Below are 26,302 nucleotides of genomic sequence, written 5' to 3'. Positions count from 1 at the left end.
TGACTTGGGTATTGCTCAACCTAAGATATTGAAGGAACTAGTGGGTGTGATTACTGAGCAACAGTCATTTACCTATGAAAGATTGTGAGGAACAGGAGAGGTGCCTTAGAACCAGAGAACTGGTGTGCTTATCAATTTTACACATAGCACAGAACTGGGAGGGAGCAGTCACATGTTGTATGACATGAGGATTCCAAAATATCTCCCCCAGCTAAAACACTGGCCCACATCTAATAAGATAAAATTGAACAACATTTAATGCCTTATACCTGGATTCAAAAATCAACTTTACAAATACCACAGAGGAAATCCACTATTGATTGCAGTTTATCTAAAGGGGAAAGTTTTCATGGAATTCAACCTCAAAATGAGTCGATAATATGAGAAGACAAGGGGCCGCTGGGTAGATCAGTGGATTGACAGTCAGGCCCAGAGGTCCTGAGTTGAAATGTGGCCCCAGATACTTCCTAGCTGTGTGACCCTGGGCAAGTCACTTAATCCCAATTGCCTAGCCCTTACTACTCTTCTGCCTTAGAACCAATACACAGTATTGATTCTAAGATGGAAGGTGAGGGTTAAAAAAATAATAATCATATGAGAAGACAGATAAAAAAGCTAATGCCAGATTATGCTGTATTAAGAGGGGTACAGTGTCTGCAATAAGAAAGGCAATGGTGGCCCCTGAACCCTGCCTTAGTGAAAGCACATCCTGTGTGTCACATTAGGTTCTAGGCACCATATTCTTGGGAGAACATTACTAAGCTGCACATCATCCCAGACAGAGTAACCAGGCTAATGAAGGACCTAAAATCATGCCACCAGGGAATTAAAGGAAAAAGGGAATAGTGTTGTGAATAGTTAGCTTATAAAAAAGAAGGCTTGGTAGAGTTATGATAGCTGAAAGAATGCCATCATGAAGAAGTCTCAAACTTGTTCTCCAGAGCAGCAGAGGATGGAGCTGTGGTGTGTGTATGGCAGAGGCAAATTACTATTTAATGTCTAAGGGAAAGTTTCTTTACAATTAGAGTTGTCCAAAAGTATGTCACATTACTTTGGAGGTTGAGGATTTGTCCTCACTTCAAAGGAAAGCTGGATGACCCTGATAAGATATTTTGAAGTGTGGGGTATAATGAAGGTTTATATCTCCAGCCCTTTCCAGTTCTGAGATTCTGTGACATTTCTGTTACAAAACCAGTAGGTGTTGCTTTGGAGGGTAGAGAACACTTCTTTCTTTCTGCTCCCTCTTCCCTTCTCAGGATTTTTCTTCTGCTAAAATGTGCCATATAGAGGTAGCAAGGTTTGAGAGTAAAGAACTGGCTTGGGTTCATGATCTGCTTCTCACATATTTTGGTGGTGTGACCTTAGGCAAGTCACTTAACTTCCCACTGCACAAGACAAATCTTTGAGACAGTCGATTAAGCAGTTGCTCATCCACACTGATGGTGAGTTTCTTCTCTTAGATTAGTGAAATCAGAGGTATAGTCCAGATAAATGTGATGTATGTATCCTGAAGCTATCTCAGAGGGTTCTGACTGACCAGTCAAGCCTCAGAAGTACCAGAGTGCACAGGGCATTCTGGTGTGTTATAAAATGAATTTCTTTAATCTGAAGAAAAATCACTTCATGAGATTCACTTTCTCATTTCTCCTCTTGGCTACCTGGGCAAAGAGCATAAGAGATTAACTTCTTTCATTTGGGTGTCAATGTGTTTGCTTGTCATCCCACCTAATTTGTTCATAAACACTGGCTTATTTCTAGACTTCCTACCAATAGGATTGTGCTTTCAAATATTCAGAATTAAGCTTATAGAGAACTACTGGGGAGTTATTTAAATGGGAGAATGACATGGTCAGCCCGGGCCTTCAGGAAAATCATTTGGACAGCCCAATGGAATTTCCCTCGTAATTAGTTCTTTCCTGCACACACTCTACCTGAAATTACTTTGTGTTTACTTTTGTGGATATTTGTATTGATTGATCTGTGTACATGTTATTTTCATCTGAGAAAATGTAAGCTCCTTGAAGGCAAGGGCTGTCCTGGTATGCTCGCTAGATTGGTACCTGGAGTCCTTCAGTAACACATTAGTACTCAAACCCCAAAATGGTGGGTTGGAAGGATGCTGAGCCACATGGAGGATTCCTTAACGTCCTCCACAATCACTAATAAAATGACTGTCAGGTATGTTACAAAATATGGAAGGTAGAAAAAAAGCCTTCTCAGCTACGTCCTCACAGCTTTCATTGTGATTAACAGGGATTCAGTCAGCACTTGAAGGGCTCAAATGATGTTTTTCTCTAAATCTGTGTGTGTGTGTGTGTCTCCCTCTCTCTCTTTCTCTTTAAACCTTTCAACATGTAGCTACACCAACCCTCCCAGACACCAGTGGGTCAAGCTGCCTCCCAGGCCAGCCTTCTGCATCTGGCTCACAGCCAAGCATCCATGTCTCAAAGTCCTGTCCGACAGGCTTCTTCTTCCTCCTCCTCATCCTCCTCCTCTTCAGCTTTGAGTGTTGGCCAGTTAGTCAGCAGTAAGTATCCTGCCTGTCTATGTGTCCGGTCTCTTGTCTTTTGCCTTTTTAGTGCTGTACCTCTCTCTCTCTCTCTCTCTCTCCCTCTCTTTCTGTCTGTCTATCTGTCTCTCTCTCTCTCTCTCTCTCTCTCTCTCTCTCTCTCTCTCTCTCTCTCTCTCTTTCTCTCTCTCTCTCCCTCTCTTTCTGTCTGTCTATCTGTGTCTCTCTCTCTCTCTCTCTCTCTCTCTTTCTCTCTCTCTCTCTCTCTCTCTCTCTCTCTCTCTCTCTCTCTCTCTCTCTCTCTCTCTCTCTCTCTCTTTGTGTGTGTGTGTTTAAATGTCTTTCTCTTACTCTCTCTCCTCTTTCTCTCTTTCAATGATGAAGCATTCCCCCAATTAATTTATGAATGTGTCCTGGACATGCTGCCTGAAACAGCAGATCTAGAGAAGATGGGGGTGCCCTCCCAGGGCTACATTGTAACAGAAATCCCCACTATGAAGTCCAGCCTGGCTCCATCAGTCTGCCCTTGGAAAGTCAAGTTCTAACCTTGAATGAATGAAAGGACATTTATTAAATACTTACTATGTGCCAAGCCCTGTGGACACAAACACCAACAAGCAAGGCAATCCCATTCCAGTAGAAGTAGAAAGCATACGTGGGAAGTGATGGCCAGGAAAGATTATTTTGGGAGTTACAGAAATGGGAAATGGAGCCACAGGCAAGTTGATTGATATCCTTTCCCAAAATGGCAGTGCCAATTTGATGTACAAGACAGGTGGAGAGGAAGGGGAGAGGATGCCACTGAGCCACCAGTCCTGCCATCCTGGAAGGAAGCCATCTGATTATTGTGTGGGGCCACGTGCTCAGCATCTCAGGTCTGGAAATCAGCAAACAAGAGGCAGCCACTTGGGGGGCCAAGTCTCTACTCGGTGTGTCTGAAGTCCCCTGCTGTTCTGTTTGTAGGTGTCTGAGGAAATAAAAGAGAGTCCATTTGTGTGCTAGTGGGTGGGTGGGTATTTGTGCTTAAAGGACCACCTCCTAGAGCACAGTGCCACTCACATGTATGTTAGAAACCTAATGAATTGAAGTGAAACAGAAAATCCATGTACAGCCATGCAAAGATTCCAGGCTACAACTCAGTGTGTTAGTCACCAGGAAGGCAGCCCCTACAATTTGTAGAAATAGGGCCTGGCCTGACACAAAGGCCACAAAATTAAGTCCACAAAAGTGGGAGGGTCAGTGTAATGTCCCTTTTTAATGCCCATTACTTACTTTCATTGAATCTTTACCGTGCAAGTGTTCACAAAGAGAACATTGGCCAAGGAAAACATTTGAAGAATAAGTATTCTCATTTTTATGGGGGTATTTATTCTGAACTTTATCATTTTTCTTTGAAATAACAAGTCTGCTCCCCCATCCTGGTCTCTCTCCCCTGGAAGTTCTCTAGATGGAGCCAGAGAAGAACTTAGTTGAACTGAACAAAGTCCAGGGGAGGATCACTATGATAGTAAAAGGCTCAGCAGTCCTACCATGTGAGGATCCATTGAATAAAATGGGCATGAATGACCTGGAAAATAGATTTCCCAGTGGGCAGCATGATAGCTGCTTTCTTGACCCTAGATAGCAAATGAGAAAAAGTGAACCAAAGGCAGAGATAATCAGCATAAGGAGAAATCTTAACAATGAATGCTGTTCAGATTTTGAAGTAGACTCTTTGGGGAATCAGTTGTTCATCACTAGAGATCTTTAAGAGGAAAGTTGATAACTACTTGTCTGGGGTTTGTTCTGCTATAGGTCAAACTAAGGACTTCCACAGCCCTGAAATTCACTGGTTTTGTCAAAAAGAAATAAAACTAACTCACATCTAGGTTTGATATTAATATTTAGGAGATACTTTGCTCTAAATTGCCTTGTGAGGTGAGAATCTGGGTGGCTCAGAGGATTGAGAGTCAGGCCTAGAGATGGGAGGTCCTAGGTTCATAGCTGTGTGGCCTTAGGTGAGTCACTTAACCTCCATTGCCTAGCCCTTACCACTCTTCTCTCTTGGAACCAATACATAGTATTGATTCTAAGATGGAAAATTAATTAATTAATTAATTGCCTTGTAAGGTCAGTCGTCCCTGTATAATGATCCAACTTCACTGGGTTAGAAATGTAATTTGCCTCATTCCAGACCAGAGTCTGGAAAAATGAGAAACACATTGAGAGATGCTGAAAGACCAGCAAAAGCAAATGTCCAGTCCCTCAAAATGGAAGAAAATGGATTCTTCAAACTGTAATGGAATGAGTCTGACTTCAGTTCCTAATACAATTCAGGAATATGCCATTAAGAGAATGATCTCTCAACACTGGGAAAGGTAAGCATTGATCAATCAGAGCCAGCATGGGTTCATCAAAAATCAGCCATGCAAAACTAATTGCATTTCCTTTTCTGACAGGCTTGTTAGTCTACTAACCAGAGGAGTGATTACAAACACAACATACTAGAATTTCAGCTAGGCACTTGAAAAAGTCTCCTGTGGTATCCTAGTGGACAATGAGGAGGATTTGGAACTGAATCTGGGGGGGGGGTTGGAAATGGAGTCCCCCAAGGGTCTGCCCACAGTTTAAGAAGGACATTAATAAATCAGACAATGTCCAGAGGAGGGCAGCTGGGATGAGGAAAGGTTTTGAGTTCATGTTTCATGATCTTTTGTTAAAAGAAATAGAGATGTCTAAGCTGGAGAAGACTTATGGATAATATGTATCTGAAGATGTATGATGGGGGAGAGGAAATGGCCTTGTGATATTTGACCCCTGAAAGCAAAACTAAGGACAAGAGAAGGTGCTAAAAACCAAGCTGTCCAAAAATAGATTGGGCTGCTCAGAGAGGTCCTAGTCCCTTGCTTTTCTTGAAGGACTTCAAAAAGAGACCAGACAACCATCTTTAGATGTTATAGTGTGAATTCCTTCCAAGTATGGGTTAGTCCAGATGTTCCTGCAGTCCCTTCCAACTCAAAAATTCTGAGAATCTGGGTTCTTGGTTCGGGGCTAGTTCTCATTTACATCAATGATTTAGACAAATATGTAAAGATGGCTCTAGTGGCTTACTGAGATAACAAAGTTTCAAAGAGATGATGTCTTTAAAAAGATACAGTCCCTCACTGCAAATTGTCTCCATTGATGAAATCCTACATCCAGTGATCACCCAAAAGGATTTAGTATAACTATTCACTCATTGGACTAGAAAAATGGGACACATATAAAAAGATGAAATTCACTTGTTTTTTACCAATATGAAGAGTTAGAGCCATTGAACTATGAAGTGACTTTCTTTGGGTAATATAGTCAATATTTGTTAGAAGTGAAGCTTGAACCAAGGTGTTCTTGACTTCAAATCAGGTCTTCCTGAATCTAAGGTCAGTTCTCTGCTTCTCTATAAATGATGATAGTTCTTATCTTAGAAACTCATAAATGTTCCAAATCTTGGTGCAATGAGCACCAAGTCAATTCATCGACAAATGGGAGAATCTGGAAGACCTCACTTTTTTCAGGGAATTCCTTTTTGACTTGGACTCCATTGGATCTCCCCCTTCACAGTAGTAAATCTAAGGTCTGCCTACCCAAAAAGGGCATCTTAGAAAAATTTGATAACCTTCTCACCTATTTAAAATATCCTATGAAAATGAAAGCATTCTTGATGAAGGCATTAGGAGGGAACAGATGAGCTTTTGAAAGTCATCCACAATCTGATCTCAGATACTTCCTAGCTGTATGACCTGGGCAAGTCACTTAACCCCCCATTGCCTACCCCTTACTGTTCTTCTGCCTTGTAACCAAAAAACAATATCAATTCTAAGACAAAAGATATGGAGAAAGAGAGAGAGAGAGAGAGAGAGAGAGAGAGAGAGAGAGAGAGAGAGAGAGAAAGTCATCTACAGTAGACTCATGCTCATTATCACACAATTGACTGTAAAATGCAAAGAATACACAATCCCTCCATTCTTATGTTTTTTTGCTGACTATAAAAAAATTAGATTTATTAGAGCAAAGTGCAACCAATAAGATGTCACCCATCATGGACAGGTCAGATTTATTAAATATTTCTTGAGATATGAAGCAACAGAGACAACCTTGTTTGGAGACTCTCCAAGGGAGGCATCAAATAGGAAGACTGATGGTATGCCTGTCATAAAACCAAGAAAGTAAGAATTTATGCACTAAATTCCTTAATTTTTAGTTATGCAGATAGCAGTGTTTAATGATCAAGACAGGATTGTAACCAATTTCAGTTGGCTTTGATTTCTCAAAATCATAGAGCTGGAAAGTATCTCATGAATTATCCTATATTAGAAACATCTAGGTAAAAAGGCCATCCAGCCTTGGAGATATCCAATGAGTGGAGAATTCACTTTCTCCCAATGCAAACCATTCTATTTTTGGACAGCTCTAATTGTTATCAATTAATCAATTAGTGATTATTAAGCACCTACTATGTACCAGACGTTGTGCTAGGCTTTGCAGATGCAAGTACAAAAAAAGTGAAATAATTACTTCTCTCAAGGAGTTTCTAATGGAATAGAAAACAAGTCCATATTCAAGTATACAAAGCATAAATAGAATGTGAATAAATGCAAATACATTTGTAAGAATTAGTTAAGTTAACTACATTGTAATTTGGGAAGAAGGGCACTACAAGTTGGAAGAATCAGGAAAGTATTCATGAAAAAGATGGTACCTAAGCTGTGTCCACAGATGAGAGGAACTCTAGGAGGCAGGGGCAAAAATGGAGTGCCTTCCAAGCATTTATGATAGTCATTACAAATACACGGAGATAAAAGGTAGGGTGACATGTGCAAGAGACTTTGGCTGGATTGTGAGTAGAAGCAGAGGAGGCAGATGGTGGGGGTAATTGATAAGGTTCAGCAAGAGATGGACAGCAATTGAACAAAGGGTCAAGGGATTCTTAAACAAATGATGGTATGGTCTTGGCATGACTAAATGCTGGGTACAAATTGGAGAGGGAGGAAAGTAAAGTCAAGTGAAGGATGACAGCCTATGAAAGGTCTGAGGCAGGGGAGAGGGATGTCTGAGGTCACAATGAGAATCAGGAAAAGTCTTAGTTCTGGTCCCACATAAACTCTCCACTCTGTTCAAAAGGAGGGGACTTAAGGGATGTGGGGAGAGTGGTAGGAGGGTTAGAGTCAAGTGCTAGTTCCTAATTATGACAGTGACTTCAGGAAATGACAATTTTGAGTATGTGACCATCCACATTTTTGCCTCTTTTTGCATTGCCAGCACGTGGCACAGTGCCTGGCACATAGTAGGTGCTTAATAAATGTTTGTTGATTGGTTGATCACCTACTATGTTCATTGCTTATCTCCTTGGTTTATATCTAAGTGGATTTATCAAATTAAACTTCAACCAGATCTTACCAACAAGAAAACTTGCCCAACTCATTTAAATAGATTCTAATTATGTGAACATGGCATAATGTAAGCTATAAAACACACACACAAAATTTAACTACATACCTCCTTTACTCATATTCATAGAAGCAAAAAGAATAACAAAATGTTAAAAGATCTTTTACATGGATTATGAATCTCACTTCTCCGGAGTCTAGTTTGTCTATAAACACAGCCTGAACTCAAAAATTTTCCAGAATAAATCCTTGGGCTCAAACCTCTCCGTTAGCTGCCAATTCTGGGAACTGACAAGCATTCCTCAACTGTTTTTAAACTCATGTCCACCTGCAGGATCAACACTCACCCATTGAGAACTCAGGGCCTGATTCCACCTCCAGCCACTTTTTCTCACTCATCACTCTGTTGCTAACTGGTATCTCCAATCCTGAATCCAGTTGTTTTAGCCAAGTCAACAGAACAGAGGACTCTGATCAATCCCTGGATGTCTGTTCATTTCTTATGAAATGGTGGATTGGTGGTATAGAGTTAGAAACAGATTTAGGCATGGGGAGAGGCTCCTTCTACTCCAGCCATCCTTCTCTCTTCTTGAATCCCTACCTCAGCCAGATGTATCAGTTCTTCCCTAATCTTAGCATCTTTTTTCAGAATCAGTTTAGTTGGCATGATCATCTTTAGAAGCTTTATGGGAGAGATGAACCAAAGCTTGAGGCCAAGGCCTCAACCTGGAACAGAGATCTGACATGTTAATACTGTTCTTATTCAGGATAGCTAGGTGGCTCAATGGATAGAGAACCACCTAGAGACAAGAGGTCCTGGATTCAAATCCAGCTTCAGATTGTGTGGTACTGGACAAGTCGCTTAACCCCAATTGCCTAGCCCCTACTAATTTTCTGCCTTGAAAATGATACTTGGCAATGATTCTAGGATGGAAGGTAAGGGCTTTTTTAATACTATTCTTATTCATGTACATGTTGTGTCACCCCCAGTAGGAGGTAAGCTCTTTAAAGGCAAGAGTTTACTGTGCTAGCAGACATTTATTTGATATTTGTTCATGGGATTTGAATTGAAGCTCGCTGCCACAAATAATCCCACAGTCTCCTGTAGTATTCAAAACATACTGTAGGAAGCTTGTCCTCATTTTTTAACTCTTACTTCCTGTCTTAGAATTAATACTAAGAAACCAGATTGAATTGCTTATCAGCTCCAGGAGTGGGGAGAGAAGAAGAGTGGATCATATAACTTCAGAAAACTGATTTGGAAATTTGTTATTAAAATGTTATAAATAATAAAATTAATTTAATTTTTAAAAAGAATTGATACTAAGTAAGTTCCAAGAGCTAGACAATTGGGGTTAAGTATTTGCCCAAGGTCACATAACTAAGAAGAGTCTAAATCCAGATTTGAACCCAGGACCTCCTGTGGCTCTCTATCCTAAGCTACCTACTTGCCCCCTTGCCCTCATTTTCAAGCACTTCAAGACTTCCCATACCTTCCTTTCTTTCTCCTGTGCCAAAAGCTAGGATCCTCTATCCATCCTGTGTTTAGCTTTCTGAACCAAAATTCCTTCCTTCTTTCCCCACAAAAAAAAAATCTTAAAATGAAAGTCAAATAGGACCCAAAGGCCATCATGAGAACAGTTATGACCTTCCAAGACCCATAAGGAGACTCTGAAGTGGCTCTAGACTTTGGAGGTCAGGAGCTGAAGAGGGAGCACATCCCTGACCAGGATCTCATTGTGTGAGTTTGGGAAGATGAAAGGGACATGCCGGTAACCCAAACCCATGAATCCTCCTTCCCTGATGAATGCAAGATTCAGATTGTCAGGCTGCCATCCCAGGACTTTTCCCCTCTAGGAAAGGTATTGCATGAACAGACTGAAGCCACACCAAGTTCCAGGTCCTCCAGCATCAGTAAGAAGCATTCACCAGGGAAACACCGAGAAAAAGCAACTGCCTGAATACAGAGGTTGAGGGGACATGACAGAGGAGACTCTAAATGAACACTCTAATGCAAATACTATCAACAAAGCAATGGGTTCAAATCAAGAAAACATCTAATGCCCAGTGGACTTACGCGTCGGCTATGGGGGGTGGGGGGGGAGGAAAAGAAAATGATCTATGTCTTTAATGAATAATGCTTGGAAATGATCAAATAAAATATATTTTAAAAAATTCTGGATTTAAAAAACACCAAAAAAAAAAAAAAGAAGCAGTCACCAGGAAGACAGATCAGCACCAAATCCAGTCACCTGGGAAGCCCCACCACCTCAAAAGAAAGAGCAAGAGAAGTGCTATGCCACGCGGAGCCAGCCCCAGGGACTGACCACTGGCCTTCAGGGATGTTTTGTCCAAAGTGGGTGAACACCCATGGGAGTGACTGGGAGGAGGAACTCAGCTCCTGGGATGTGACTTGCTCTGCTAAAAGAAGAAGGCCCGGAGCTTGCCCCAAGGAAGATCTGTCCCATGGGCTAGGCGCTAGGAACATTTGTATTCCTTCCTGAAGTCATTGGGAAAGAACTGGGTATAGCCAGGCCTTTCTCAATGATCTCAAGTGAAATGGAGCAGGGACAGTAAAAGAGGGGGTTGGATTTCAATCTTCACCAAGCCTAGATTATGAGAAATGATGACCACACACACACACACACACACACACACACACACACACACACAGTGCAGAGACAAAGAGGCAAGTCATAGCAGTTGCCATGGACCCTGAACGATCTCTTCTGATGTTGGGTGCTGGGCGTGACAGCATAGGTGAGTGTTTGACTGACCTACTGAATGGATCCAACATTGTCCATCATAGTGCCCTGAGGAGTCAAAGTAACATTTAACCCTAGAAAAGATCATCTGGCTCAATCTCTTCCCTTTATAAATTGGGAAAGTGAGGTCCGTAGACTTTCCAAAGATACTAAGTCGCAAAGTCAGAATTCAAATTGAGGTCCAATTCCAAATCCAATATTATTTTTAGATACTCCACAATTATACTTGTAAGGCTCTGGGTAAATGGACTAATGCTGCTGCTATCTACTGGCTGTCTGACTCTGAGCAAATTATTTAACTTCTTATTGCCTTCAAGCAACTCTCTAAGGCTATAATCTGCAGAGAAAATGCAGACCTGCATTGACAGAGTAAATTCCTTACCAGAAGCCCCCCACATTAATTAAATTGTTTCATTTTTTAAATCAACTAGTATTTGGGAGCCTCAGTTTCCTCATCTATAAAGCAAAAGGCTGGAACTACGCAGTCCCTGTCCTTTCAGTCCCTGTATCTTGTGACCCTACTTACTTTTCAGGTCAACCACAACCTTCCCCAAGTCATTCAGATGAATGCTCTTAGCTATGTAACTGTGGATGGCATTTCCCCCTCCCTGAGCCTCAGTTTCCTTATCTGCAAATAAGTGGTGCAATGGCATCAGGGCTTGGAGTCAGACATTTACTAGCTGTATGACCCTGATCAAGTCACTTGACCTCTCTTAACCCATTTTTTGTCATCTGCAAAATAGGGATAATAACATCTACAGTGTTCATTTGAGAGGTTCTATTTTGCAATTCAGGTGACCAGACACTTGGACAATTCTATGCCCTTGTCCGTGTATAGAGCTTTCTGTGAAAGGATTGGTGTCCTTGGGGATTGGAATCTAGCAAAATAGCCCCAGTCCTTGGGTGGCCACTTGAGTTTGTAGAAATTGATGGGTGATTGTGCTAAGAAATTTCTCCCCAAAGGAGTTTCCGGACCCACTGAGTTTGTAGCATCCCAAGCATATTCACATCTATGAAATATAAATGACTGTATGGCTACTCATATTTCATAGATGTGAATATGCTTGGGATGCTACAGAGTTGACATACAATAGCCAAGGCTTTCTGAGAGTATGGCTTTCCTCCAAGGAATTTGGGGATTCTTTGGAAACCTTCACCATCCCATCTTCTGCTGCCTACATTTGGGTTCCTGCCTTCTTTATACAAGGATAAGGAGTTGAGGGGAAGAAGCTTCCCTTACCAGTAGCTACATTGTCTCCCTTGAGAAGAATGAGCTGTCCAAAACTATCCAGCACCAACCTTGCCTTCTTGGGCCAAGGGCTTTGGATTATGTGTCCCTCGAAGGACCAAGGCACCTTTTGTCAATAAAGGGCTCTGATGGAAAGACATAAAAGACTTCTTACAGGTTTATAAGCATGATCTCTCTGGGTAAGTATCTCCTGTGAACATTAAATTGGACATCATAATGAGATGACAGCCAAAGTGGTAAATCCCAGCTGCCTTGTTGGGCTAAGTGCATGAGAAAAGCCTTGACATTCTGCAAAGGAACTACCTGTTTAATACTGAAGAATTGAATCAAAGGACTTCAAATACTTATTTCTTTTTACATTTGAGTAACTCATGTGTTCCTCCTTACTCCTTCCAAGAACAACAAAAGCCAACTCTTCTATGAGAAGAGTGCCTTGTGTGACCCTGCGCATTTCTCTTAACCATTCCAAGTAGCTGTTTCCTTGCATATAAAGTGAGACAAAGCACCCTTTGCTCTGTTCCTCGTGCATGCCATCTCCTGTCTCCATTCGAATGCACTGGCCATCTGTTGTTGCTGGTAGATACTCGAGCCTTATTCCTCCTTTCCTTCAAGGCATCGCCCAAGTACCTTCTCACTAATGTATTTTCTGTGACTGCCAGAGCTTCATCCTCAGCTGACGCTTCATTAACATATGTTTCATTTTTTATCTTTGTATGTCCAGCACTTAGCACAAGTCTGGCTCACAGGAGTTACTTAAGTGCTTGTTAATTGTTTAATTGAATGTTGTGAAAATCAAATTATATTATAATAATCTAAAATACTTTGGAAACCATCAACCATTGCAGAAATATTATCTAGTAATGTAAGTAGAGCTGTATCCTCACTGGGAAAATATTGCCCAAGACCTGTCAAAAGCTCAGAATGAGGGGTAGAGACAGTATAGTGAGATAGACCAAGCCCTGGGCCAGGAAATAGGATTCCCAGCCTCACTGGATGACTTTGTGAATCATTTCATCTCTGGGGCTGTTTCCCTCTCATTCTTCATTGTGTAGGTCAAAGGCAGCATGCTAAATCATCTCTCAAATCCCTTCCTTAGAGCAAAATCCAAGAGCATTTCACCCTACAAATTCCTCCAGCGAGACACAATATGGTTTAACAGAGAGAACCTTTAGGAAAAAAAGAAGACCTGGATTCAAGTTCTGTCTTTGTGTGGCCCTAGGAAAATCTCTTATACTCTTGGTACCTTGGGAAGAGAGCAGGGATCAACTCTCTGAAACTATGTTTTATTAAGATGAAATATAATAGAGATAAAATTCAAGCTTTAGCCTGAGATTCAAAAAGCCTGTTTTATCAGATAGAAGATACATGTCTAAATAGCAATTTTTTAAAAAGAGGGGCAGCTAGCTGTCTCAGTGTATAGTCAGACCTAGAGATGAGATTCAAATCTCCTTCAGACATGTTCTAGCTGTGTGACCCTGGGCAAGTCACTTAACCCCAATTGCCTAGCCTTTGCCATTCTTCTGCCTTGGAACTGATACTTGGTATGAATTCAAAGACAGAAGATAAGGGTTTTTTTAAAAAAGATTGAGGGGCTTTAATAGATTGCAAGCTCAATATGTAAGTAATAGTTGGATAAGGCAACCCTAAAAGCCAAAGTAATATTCGACTGCAAAAAGAGAATTTTATCAGCCAAGGAATAAAGCTGTGAGAGTCCCCCTCCCTGCCTTCTACCCTGATCACACCACACATGAAGTATTGGATTTAGTTCTGATCACCAGAGGGTAGGAAAGGCAATGAAATATTAGAGAATGTCCCAAGGAAATAAACTGGATGGTGGGAAGGGATTTGGTTCAATGCCATATAAAGCTGGGTTAAAGGACCTGGGGATGTTTAGCCTGTGGAAAAGACTCCAGGGCACCATGATAGTTCTGTTCCAGTATTTGAAGGGCTGTCATGTGGAAGAGAGAATGGACTTGTTCTTCAGGTCCCATAGGGCAGAGCTGGAAATAATGGGTGGGGAAACGGCAAAGAGGCATTTTGAGGCTTTCTTCAAATGGAAACTTTCTTAAGCATAAGACTTGTTCAGAATTCTCTTTTCTGGCCAAAGTGGCTGATTTGCTCTTGTCTACACATGACATCATGACTTGTCAACATAGACTTTAAGATTTGGCACATTAGTCTCCCAAGCTGAAGTCTGATCCTCAGAAGGAGGGTATGATATACAGGGAGAGGCTTCTGGAGACTAGAAGAATCACTAAATATCTTAAAGTCTATTGTTAGTCTAAGAGGTAGTGAAGTAGGACTTTCCTTCAGGGAGGGACTCTCATGAGACAAGGTCAAAACCTGGGGTTTCCAGATCCCACTAGGCCACAAGTTTGGGGTTTCTAGATTCCATGTAGACAACATTCTCACATACTCTCTCTCTCTGTCTGTTTGTCTGTCTCTCTTCCTCTCTCTCTGTCTCGATCTGTCTCTCTGTCTCTCTCTCTGTCTCTCTCTGTCTCTCTGTCTCTCTCTCTCCCTCTCTCCCTCTCTCTCTCCCTCTCTCCCTCCCTCTCTCTCTCTCTCTGTCTCTCTGTCTCTCTTTCTCTTTCTCTCTCTCTCTCTCTCTCTCTCTCTCTCTCTCTCTCTCTCTCTCTCTCTCTCTCTCTCTCTCTCTCTCCTTCATCCCTCTGTTTTTCTATACTTCTGGATTCTCTTTTCCACATGACCCCCTCTTGGACTCAAAGCTCCCTTTGAGGTTCAGTTCTAGGACTCTCTCTCTAGTTCAGCCTTTGCTACTGATTACCTCAGGTGTTAATACTAGTGACCCTTTTCCTTTTGCAAAAGAAAATCATTTGTAGAGATTTACTTTGCAGAAATTCTGTATTGACTTATCTGTGAAATGTTCTTGCCACAAAAACATAAACTCAAGGGCAGGGACTTTTCTGCTTTTGTCTTTATGCACCTGATGCCTCCCAGAGAGCCTGGCACATATTAGGCATTTAATAAAATGTAATGGTATTGTAGTGAGCTAAAGAGAACTGAACTAAATTTGAAAATGGGGTGGTTTAGAAAGGTGGTGGGAACCACAAGTCAGGACCCCAAAAAGGAGAGCCCCCTAATGACCTGCCATTAAGGAGCCTCATTCCCTTATAAGCCCAGCTGGGCAGACATTGCCTCCATGTGCTCTGCAGTATTGATGCCATTTTAAAAACCATCTCCACAGATCCACAGACAGCAGCTGGTGAGGTGGATGGGGTGAATCTGGAAGAAATCCGAGAATTTGCCAAAGCTTTTAAAATCCGGCGCCTGTCTCTTGGTCTGACGCAGACCCAAGTTGGCCAGGCTTTAAGTGCCACAGAAGGCCCAGCATACAGCCAGTCTGCCATCTGCAGGTAACACCTCTGCGGCTCAGGCTCCAACCTCCTTGCCTCTGGGCCTGGCTCTGGTCTTTGCTTCCTTCTCATGCTCTGTTCCCTCCTCAGGCATGCCAGGAGGGGGGGATGGGGGAGAAAGGGGAGGCAGGAGACAAGACAAAGCATGGGTGTTGGATGGCCCTCATTGAAACAAGTTGAATTGATTATGTGTGCTGTAAATTGAGGGTCAGAAACTTTGGGGGAGGGAGGAAGGGAGGTGGACATGATAGAGGATTCAGTCTCTGTGTGTGTGTGTGTGTGTGTTTCTCCCAGGAAGCTCAAGTCTTTGCTCTGAGGAACAAGAGAAAACCCCAGACAGTGGGGCCTGCATTCCCTCCCTACTGATGCTGCATATGCACTTGAGAGGCCTCTTCTCCCTAGGTCATTTTCTATAGTTAGGCTTATTGAACAAATGTTTTGAGGCTGCCTGACCCTGTTTATATCAGAGCTTCCAACATTTCTGCTAAGAAATGACAATGGGGGCTCCTCAAGGAAAAACAGAAGAAAATTAATCATTACATGTAGGGGGGTTGGGAGATTTTCCTTTCTCAAAGTCTCAATACAGAGAAAGGAAGAGAAAAGAAGGAAAGGCAAGAGAAGACAAGGGAAGGTGAAAATAAAGTTGAGGAAGAAAGGGAAAAATGAGGAAGGAAGGAAGGAAGGAAGGAAGGAAGGAAGGAAGGAAGGAAGGAAGGAAGGAAGGAAGGAAGGAAGGAAGGAAGGAAGGAAGGAAGGAAGGAAGGAAGGAAGGAAGGAAGGAAGGAAGAAAAGGAGGGAAGAAGGAAAAAAGGAAGAGAAAAAAATAAAAGAGCCTTTAAATAGCAGAAGAGAAAGTATCTGGGTGAAGCTGACCTCTCCTTAGTGAAAACAGAGCTCAGTTATTGTGGAGTTAAAGTTGATCCCAGTTAAGTAGTCAGGAGCAAACCCCATGTCTGCATGTATGTGTGCTCCTCTAATCCCATGTTTATGCATGAGGTAACAAAGGCACTTAGGTAAGAGCTGTTTCCTCTTGGGCAATGCCTTATAGTCCTCTTCCATCAGGGAAAGCCAAGAAACCAACTCTAAACTCATTTAAGTGGGTTTTGTTCTTGGTGATCCATGAAATGCTCTGTCTTTTTATCTGCTCTTTATACTTTTAATGTATTCCCCAAAGAACGGAAGTGTACTTTTCCTGCAGTTTAAGACTAAGGTTATAAATAACATCAGTATGGGGTAGTGAGCTTGCGGCTCACATTTTGCTCAATGATTTTCCATAAAACCCATTGATTGTCGTTAAATACAAAAAGCTCCATAGGATCCTCTCACTTCTATGGCCTCCCCTACTGTTTTTTCTTATAAGATACCTCCCTGTAGAAAATAACCTTTATTCAGTCTATACAAGGATACTGCTGCTGGGAAATTTGTTTCCAGACTTGTATATCGTTATACCAAGCAACAAGGCCTGAGACATCCTCCCTCCCAACAAGGAGCACCAAGGGTAGGAGATATCACAGCTACCTGTGGCCATACATTAATTTTATTTCATTGGGATGGCCTAATGATAACAGGAGCCACAACTTTTTTAAGTTAGGGCTAATTTATGTAGGCTGCAGAAATTAGTCTCTGGTTTATTTTAAGTGTCTGAGATATGATTTCTATATTGCCTTCTGTGCCTCCTAATTTTATGCAGCCAATTGGCTGCTTAGAGTTGATATGACCTTGTGCATCACATATGCTGGTTCTTGGAATCTTGACTTGAAGACCTAAGTGGAGGTTGAGGAACATAGCAGAGTCTTAAAATGGAAATGAAGCTTGGGAATTCTCTTACAAACAAAACTGACCATTAGTGATAGTTTATCTTTTGTGGAACTTTTACATCTCTATGAACTTTAATCCCTTCTACCCTCACAAGGTAGAGAAAGCAGCTATTTTCCAGTATTAAAATGTAAATCCTTCCAGAGGTCTCCATCATATTGGGAAAAAATTGCTAACCAGTTAATTTCAGAAGCTGAAAGAAATCTCCATGTAAGCCCATGCATCTCAGTTGTCCAGATTTCCCACACTGGCTATTTTGCCCCCACTGGATGGCAGGAGATCACTCTGAAGAAGAGCTACAATACCTCTGAACTGTTAAGAAGCACAGCTGCCTCTTCCCTCCTAGGAGCTGGGGTTTTTGTCTAGACCTCTTTGGAAACAAATGCACTATTAAGTAGGATGGGCCTCTCCAACACATGGGTACAGCTCGAGTACTGAGATCTGCTTTGCCCCTACTCAGCACAAAACAGTAAAATCTATTGTTCTAAAAACAAGAGATTAGATGGGCCTCAACACTAGACTTCTGTGTAATGAAAGACGGCCAAGTGTTTAAATAATACAGCTGCAATATCACTGGAGAACTGAGGATGGGAGGTGAACTTTATATGAATAAACCTCATCAAATGTTATTCAACAGTCCCTTTATGTTGTTCATTCTTATTTGTCCCATTTGTCCCACCCCATCCCCTTACTTCCAAATTGTGTAGAAGATTGAGATTTTTTTAATGGAAAAAAATCCACCTGGAGCAACATCTAAAGATCTGACCATTTGATGCCTCTTTAGAATTTGTTTTATTTTCCTACCATTGCAGCAGAAATTGTCTACACACAGAAGGCTGTGAATATCAAATGAGTACAAAGGAGCCCACTCATTCTGTAGTCTTTGATGGTCTCCTTTTAAACCATATCATAATTCCCAAGCAAGTGTAGTTCAGTACCATGAAGAATGGACAGCGCAGAATCCCCCTATCTACCATAGGGAAGACAGTGCTTTTCAGCACCCTTCTCTCTAGGAGAGGGAGTAGGGAGAGGGAGAGGCCAAATAGCTGGGAGTGCTCTGTAGAACTGAGAACCCCCCAAATGCAATTAATCATAGGTGACTTGGCATTTCATTGAGCATGGATATGAATATGAATTCACTAGGGTAACTCCTTAAACATTTACTTGTCTGTGCTTCTATGGCCCAAAAATTTCCTATTGTTTGTTTGATGTAATGTAAAAAAAAAAAACAACCTTCTGATTGCAAAATGATGTCTAGATAAGCTAGATAGGAGACCTCATTTACAGGAAATGGCATTATTCCAATGCATATGGCTACTATTCCACAATAAACCCAGCTTGAGGCCTCCACAATATTAGTGTACTAGAATGTGTTATGTTACTTCATCTGAAAGGCATGAGTTTATCTTAGCGATCCAGGTGTGGGGTATTCAAAATAATTATAGTACATTGAGCTATTTGAGATGAATACCACAGTAGTAATGGAATAGGTTTTACCCAGAGAACGTGCTCAAAGCATGTGATGAAAAACAAAATTTTAAGATAAAGAGAGAAGCAAGTGGAAGGAAGGGGGAAGGGAAAAGGGAAAGGGGGAAAGCAAAGAGAGAGAGAGAAAGAAACGGAGAAGCTGAGAGACAGAAAACTGATGGCACTATCATAGAATGTTCTGAATTTCTAAACCAATTTGGAGGAAATTGGGAACTCATTTATTTTTATTCTTTTGAGGATAACTGCACTTGAATGAAGATGAAAATGAGTGCCATTGATGGCCTTTCCTATCATTAAAGTTTTGCCTTGAGAGTGTTAAAAGGTTTCTTTCCTAAATCCAAAGCTTAGATTTGAGTGTTCATCTGGGTCCTGCAATGCCTCTTTCTGGCTCCGTGGGTATATGTTCCTAGTCCCCATCCTTGCGTTCCATACCCTGTGTGTTTTCGTGTGCGGGCGTGTGTGCGGGTGCATGCTGGGGCAATAAGAGTCCGCCGATGGTTTTCCTAACCCATTGTCAATTCCCTCTGCCAGTCCAACAAGCAGGCAGGCAGGCCCACCCTGGCAGAGAGCCCAGTGTAAGACTCTTCTTTCTCAATTCTCCCCCCAGACACACCATCCTGAGAAGCCACTTTTTCCTACCACAGGAAGCCCAAGAGAACACTCTAGCTAGCAGTCTGACAGCCAAACTGAATCCTGGCCTTTTGTATCCTGCCAGGTTTGAAAAGCTGGACATCACCCCTAAAAGTGCCCAGAAGATCAAGCCGGTGCTTGAACGGTGGATGGCTGAGGCTGAGGCCCGCCATCGGGCAGGTATGCAGAACCTGACCGAGTTTATCGGGAGCGAGCCCTCCAAAAAGCGCAAGAGGCGCACCTCCTTCACGCCCCAAGCCCTGGAGATCTTGAATGCTCACTTTGAGAAGAATACTCACCCTTCAGGGCAAGAAATGACAGAAATTGCAGAGAAGCTGAATTATGACCGAGAAGTAGTTAGAGTTTGGTTCTGCAATAAGAGACAGGCCCTGAAGAACACAATCAAACGTTTAAAACAGCATGAGCCGGCCACAGCCATCCCGATGGAGCCTTTAACAGACTCTCTGGAAGAAAATTCCTAAAGGGAGAGAAAGAGACACGCACACGCTTACACACACACATAGACACACACATGTACCCCAACCAAAAACAAACATAGGAAGAGAAAAGCCTGCCCCTGGGACTTGGCAATCGTAGCTCCGTTTGTCACCCTTGTAAGTGAAGGACTGAGGAAACAACACAGCGGACAGAACCCTTTCTACATGCCCATTCGATTTTCCAAAACGATGAAAATGTTCATGAAGAATGCACCACACTTCCTGTGTGTGGTAGAATTAGTGCCCCCCTCCCCAAAAAGCCAGTTTTTTAATGGACTGAAAGTAAACCAAATAACTGAGTACTTTTTCTGTATATTATGGAAATGTGGACACATTTTAAGGGGAAAAAAAGCAAAAAAACGAAAAAACGAAAAAAATGAAAAAAAACAACAACAAAAAAAACTTTTATCTGTTCAAAGAGAATACAAGCCTGCCACCTGGAGGGGAGAGTGTAACCTTCCAGGGACCAAGTGCTGAGTCACTCTGGAACCTATTAACCAAAGTCAGAAACATGGCATTGCCAACTCAGTTGATTGTTAGTCTACACTTTTATGAGTGTAAAGTTGTGTTACGAATTTTTACCTTTGTACTTTCCAGAAAAAAAGAAAGTCTGGTTTTTCCCATCTTTCCTGCCTGTTATTCCCACCAGTGGGGTGGGACCACTTCCTGAAGTCATCCTGTGATCTGTCATCCAAGCCTGAGTGGTCTCCAAGTGGCCATTTGCCATGTTGGTGGTGTGTTCTTCTCACGATGACTTGTGGGTTTAGAAGAAGAAAAGTGATCAAGTGACATTTATTTATTCCTCCTCTTGTGGATTTCTGTGCCTCTCCCCACACACCTGCATCCCCGAAATTCTGCCTAAAGGTCCTAAGAAAGGGGAGTAAACACATCTTTCCACTTTGACTGGCAGAATGGAATTGGGAAACTTTAAGCTAACTAGGAATGTTTTAAATGGACTACCAACATTAGCCCATGCTGTAATTGTGCTCATTGATGTCCACAGCATGGCTCCTGATTTTTCCTCTCTGTTGACATGGAACATGGAGAGCTCACCAAAACTCATTTGTAAGAGAAATAGAAATTGCACATTTGGTTCAATATCTCCATGCAACATGATACAGCCAATATTTACTTACATCTCTGTGTTGGGGTTCTGTGCAAAATGATTTCTCTCCAAAGCCTTCTAGCCAAAGAAATGTCTTGAATGCCAGTAAAAGTATACATATGCACCCCATCTCCAAAGAAACAGGTCAACAAATGAATGATGCTGTTAGGGTTATTACAACCCATCACATAAGGTTATACTGTTAGCCTCATGATTTCTGCCATAGCTTTTGTCACTCCAATATATTTATTGTCAGGTTTGTTGCATAGGACTGTCACTCTAGGACTACATAGATTATTGGGATGGTGAGGTGGGTGTGGATGATGAGTCACAGAGGGAAGAGATAAACAATCAGAATTCAAGAGTGAATTAAAGAGACAGGAAAAGCTCCAAGAGTGGAGAATAGTCCACCTCTGAAGTGTATCAGATTAAAGAAACAGCCAGGCAGACAGGCAAGAGAGAAAGAGAGAGAGAAGGGAGACAGGAGAGGAGAAGGAAACAGAAAAGCAAACTAAATGAAAGAGTGGGGAAGGAAAGAAAAAGAAAAGAAAGGAGAGAGGGGGGAGAGAGAGAGAGAGAGAAAGAGAGAGATAGAGAGACGGAGATGAGAGAAAGGTTACTTTCAGTTTTTCAGAAAGTCCTTTAGTAGTGGGACAAATAAATTGTTTCATTTTGTAAAATGTACCATCGTTTCTTCCTCTTGATGAGTGAGTGGACAGAAAAAATATTGTGAAACAGAGAGAAGGTGAAAGCAATGAATAAACCATGGGTTGAGCCTATTAGATCCTTGGCCTTTTCTAATGGCTATAGATGGGAGAGATGTGTTTAAATGGGCAGATAAGAAGGATTTGCATAAGTTTCCCTGTTATTGAAATGTAAATATCTGTTACTAATGAACAAATAATAATGTTACATGTAATAGTTTCAGGCAAATTTTCAAAGAAAAAACCACCACTAGGTCCAACCTCAAGGTGTCCAAACATTTGGGCCACCCATAGTCACATTCACCCCTAATTTTGTTGTGGCTCTGTCGGTTTTCTCCGTTGGTTTGTCCACTAGCGATGTCAATACTGCAGGACACTCATCAGACCTGTTGAATTCATGCAGTGTTCAAAAGGCCACATCAAAACCAGCAGGAAAACTCAAAAAAAGCAGACACTCCTGAAGTTCCCTTCTCTCCGGCACACTGGCAACTGGACTCTGGCTTCTTTTGCTATCAGGGCCAATAATGCCACTTGACCCATTCCATCACTTACCTACTCCACCCCTTACTGGAACCCACCACCACCACCATCAAAACTGCATAAATACCTACAGGCTGGGAGTCAAATGGCCAACATTTCCTCCCTGAAAAACTCAATGTGTATTCTCCTAGGAACTGCTCCAATTTCAACAAAGGAAAACTCCCCATGAAGAAAAGTTCACAAGACCCCGAATGATGGATGCTAAATGTTTAATCGCATGCCAGGAGCAGTTACATAAGGCCTGCTTGGTTCTGAGATCTATATTGGGAGAGAACAACCAGGATGGTGAAATGTAAAATACATATAATCTTCCAGAGTAGCGCAAAAAGAAATCTATTCATCCCACAGTCGTGAAACCATTCATGTGCAGTGATTTTTTTTAAAGTTTTCTAATTTTGTATTATGTTTTGTAAATTATTTATAAGGTGTTGTAATGCTTCTTATATTAATTTTTTTTACAAACAGATTTTTGCTATGAGGCATAAAAAGGTGCCTGCACAGGTTCTTGGGGATATAAATGATGTATGTGTGTGTAACTCACTTGTGGGTCTTGTGGACCACGCCTATGGTTTGACTCCATTGCTGACTCCATTGGGAAAGGACAGTGCATTTTCATGTTTCCATGTCCCTGAAAGTTAATGTTGCCACCAATGATCCACAATGGAAAGTTGTTTCCAGCTCATGGGATTGTCTTTGAGCATTGCCCCTCGTTTCCAGTTGGTTTTGAGCTCTCATCATCATTTCGACCTGACATGTGGACCAACAAAGACATGTCCTTTCGTCTTATGTTCCCGTGATTGGTCTATGGTTTTCTCCTCTAGGGATTTTGGGAGGTTTCTTCTAACCAAAAGCTGTCTTGGATAGTTACAAGTATAAAAGCATTCAAAGGTTTCCAGTTCTTTATGTTGTACCAACCCATATCTACTCCCCCACCAAACAAACACACACACGTACACACACACACACACACACACGCACACGCACACAAACACACAAAGAGAACAAGGAGGCAAAAGGAGCTAATAAAGAACAAGTAGAGGCGTACAAAAAACTCAAGCTATAACCAAAAAGTAATTATGAATTGCCTTTGCTCGTCTTCTCAATGCTGGACCAAAGCTCAATGTATGTAGGTATATGCACATTGTATAGATATGGCGAAATGTTGCTGACAATCTTGCAATACTAAACTGTTACTCTTTATGAAAAAAAGATAAACTGTTCATCAGTGTTTACCTCAACACTCTACTTGTACCCCATTAATGACCAACACCAAAACGAGAGACAAAGATGGAGAAAACGGAATTGAATTTCCATGTCAATGTTTGACTGTCAAATCTTGTTGGGATAACATTTTGTAATGAGCATTTTGTCATGTGGTTTGCTTGTCTCTGATTGGAGATTCTGTGAGGCACACTTGTTAGTTTCTTGTCGAGGAAGTGAGTTTCTGGTTATTATTTTTATGTCCTCTGTGCTATAATAATCTACAGAATGGTCACCAGGGTCACTAATGATGCCCTGCCAAGAGATCTGCTTTTCCATTCATGCAGCGTGCTGCAGGAAGGGGACAGTACAAAGAGGGACTCTATCGTTTTCCAATAATCAAAATAAGGATACTGATATTAGAGGAGTTGCCATGATGGACTTGTGACCAAGAAGCCAAACTGGATATTTAAAAGCTCCTAACTTGCTCTGACATTGAAACCAAAGCTGATTTACCTGCACAGGTTGCTTAATGTTTAAAAAAAACACTGACAAACTGTACTTAATCTAGAGCAATATCTGTATGGTCAGTAAAGCTGCACTTTGTGTATTTCTTAAACAGCTTCAGATCTGTCACTTTTAATTTGTACCATGAAAAATAAAGAATTGTTTGACATGAGTTTGTAGCAGACATCTGTCTTCAACTCAGGTGTATTATTTACATAAATCTGTGTTTGTGTGATGTCACAGCCAAAAGTGTTGAGTTAATATTGCTATTAAATCACATTTTAAATGGAATGTTTGTGTCCTCCACTAATGTCCTCCCCTAGTGCCATATTGGTGGAAGGGATCCTGCATTCTAACCCAAAGAAGAATAATCTCTAAAAGATCCCACTGGGCCAGAAAGTCTTCAGGGAGGAACCCAGTGATCAATTCTCTCTGTCATCTAAGAACCAGCCTTGTATTCTAGAAGCACTTCACTAGATTGGTCTCAGGGTGACCAACATCATATACTACAACTTCCAAAGACTAAGGAGGGGTTGTAATCTGTGTTGATGAAAAGAATCTCCAAATCACTAAGCTGAAGGATCTTTGTCATATTGGAGAAGTACCAACAGAATACATAGTGCTAACTAACTCCCTTTGGAAATGGATAAAATGTGTGGCAACATATTGCTCTTATATAAATATGAACAACTTCTTCATTCAATAAAAAAAACTTAAACATTTGGAATGTTATGAATTAAGGAAGGAACAAGGGAGGGAACAAGGGAGGGAGAGAGGAAGGAAGGAATGAAGGAAGGAAGGAAGGAAGGAAGGAAGGAAGGAAGGGAGGAAGGAAGGAAGGAAGGAAGGAAGGAAGGAAGGAAGGAAGGAAGGAAGGAAGGAAGGAAGGAAGGAAGGAAGGAAGGAAGGAAGGAAGGAAGGAAGGAAGGAAGGAAGGAAGGAAGGAAGGAAGGAAGGAAGGAAGGAAGGAAGGAAGGAAGGAAGGAAGGAAGGAAGGGAGGGAGGGAGAGAGGAAGGAAGGAAGGAAGGAAGGAAGGGAGGGAGGGAGGGAGGGAGGAAGGAAGGAAGGAAGGAAGGAAGGAAGGAAGGAAGGAAGGAAGGAAGGAAGGAAGGAAGGAAGGAAGGAAGGAAGGAAGGAAGGAAGGAAGGAAGGAAGGAAGGAAAGGAGGAAGTGAGGGAGGAAGGGAGGAAGGAAGGAAGGAAGGAAGGGAGGAAGGAAGGAAGGAAGGAAGGAAGGAAGGAAGGAAGGAAGGAAGGAAGGAAGGAAGGAAGGAAGGAAGGAAGGAAGGAAGGAAGGAAGGGAGGGAGGGAGGGAGGAAGGAAGGAAGGAAGGAAGGAAGGAAGGAAGGAAGGAAGGAAGGAAGGAAGGAAGGAAGGAAGGAAGGAAAGGAGGAAGGAAGGGAGGGAGGGAGGAAGGAAGGGAGGAAGGAAGGAAGGAAGGAAGGAAGGAAGGAAGGAAGGAAGGAAGGAAGGAAGGAAGGAAGGAAGGAAGGAAGGAAGGAAGGAAGGAAGGAAGGGAGGAAGGAAGGAAGGAAGGAAGGAAGGAAGGAAGGAAGGAAGGAAGGAAGGAAGGAAGGAAGGAAGGGAGGGAGGGAGGGAGGGAGGAAGGAAGGAAGGAAGGAAGGAAGGAAGGAAGGAAGGAAGGAAGGAAGGAAGGAAGGAAAGGAGGAAGTGAGGGAGGAAGGAAGGAAGGAAGGGAGGAAGGAAGGAAGGAAGGAAGGAAGGAAGGAAGGAAGGAAGGAAGGAAGGAAGGAAGGAAGGAAGGAAGGAAGGAAGGAAGGAAGGAAGGAAGGAAGGAAGGAAGGAAAGAAGGAAGGAAGGAAGGAAGGAAGGAAGGAAGGAAGGAAGGAAGGAAGGAAGGAAGGAAGGAAGGAAGGAAGGAAGGAAGGAAGGAAGGAAGGAAGGAAGGAAGGAAGGAAGGAAGGAAGGAAGGAAGGAAGGAAGGAAGGAAGGAAGGAAGGAAGGAAGGAAGGAAGGAAGGAAGGAAGGGAGGGAGGGAGGAAGGAGGGAAGGAGGGAAGGAGGGAAGAGAGAGAGGAGGGAGGAGAGGAGAGGAAAGGAAAGGAAAGGTCATTTATTGCATGTGTCAAGCACTGTGCTAAGTGCCCAGGACACAAATATAAAAGGATGAACAGCTCCTTCCCTCAAGGAGCTAAATTTTAGTAATGAAACACAGAATATAGATAAAGGAGTTGGAGTGGGGCAAGGAGGTTTAAGAAGTCACAGGAATGGTGAATAAAGCCATAAGGGAATTGATTAGCATGCTTTTCCATTAGTTATGGCAGTATTGATTTGATAATAGTTCCAGACCAAGAAGTGGTAACAGTATGAATGGTAAGAAGATGTCCATGAGAGAATGTGAAGCATGGTTAAGGCTGCCTAGATATAGCCAAAAGATGTCTTTACCATTCAAAGAAGTGTGAGACCCAGGCTAATGGAGAAGGGAAGGAGAAGAATGATATATTATATCATGTGGTTCACGAATTCAAACAAGAGGCTCAGAGTACCTTGG

General features: G+C 42.1%; 1 protein-coding gene across 2 annotated transcripts in view; it reads left to right on the top strand.

Annotated features, from left to right (window-relative positions):
- The window catches only part of POU6F2 (POU class 6 homeobox 2), a 504,391-nt gene extending 479,940 nt beyond the window's left edge, over window positions 1-24,451 (top strand). For both annotated transcript variants that reach the window (XM_056804137.1, XM_056804138.1), the window contains 3 exons: window positions 2,359-2,527; window positions 15,137-15,305; window positions 19,216-24,451. In XM_056804137.1, the coding sequence (XP_056660115.1) occupies window positions 2,359-2,527; window positions 15,137-15,305; window positions 19,216-19,720 (843 nt within the window). In that variant the 3' untranslated portion in view covers window positions 19,721-24,451. The remainder of the gene's footprint in view (window positions 1-2,358; window positions 2,528-15,136; window positions 15,306-19,215) is intronic.
- The last annotated feature ends 1,851 nt before the right edge of the window (window positions 24,452-26,302 follow it).

Source organism: Monodelphis domestica, chromosome 7 (genome assembly GCF_027887165.1).
Source record: "Monodelphis domestica isolate mMonDom1 chromosome 7, mMonDom1.pri, whole genome shotgun sequence".
Taxonomy (NCBI): Eukaryota; Metazoa; Chordata; class Mammalia; order Didelphimorphia; family Didelphidae; genus Monodelphis; species Monodelphis domestica.
This window is presented reverse-complemented; position numbering and strand designations above follow the sequence as displayed.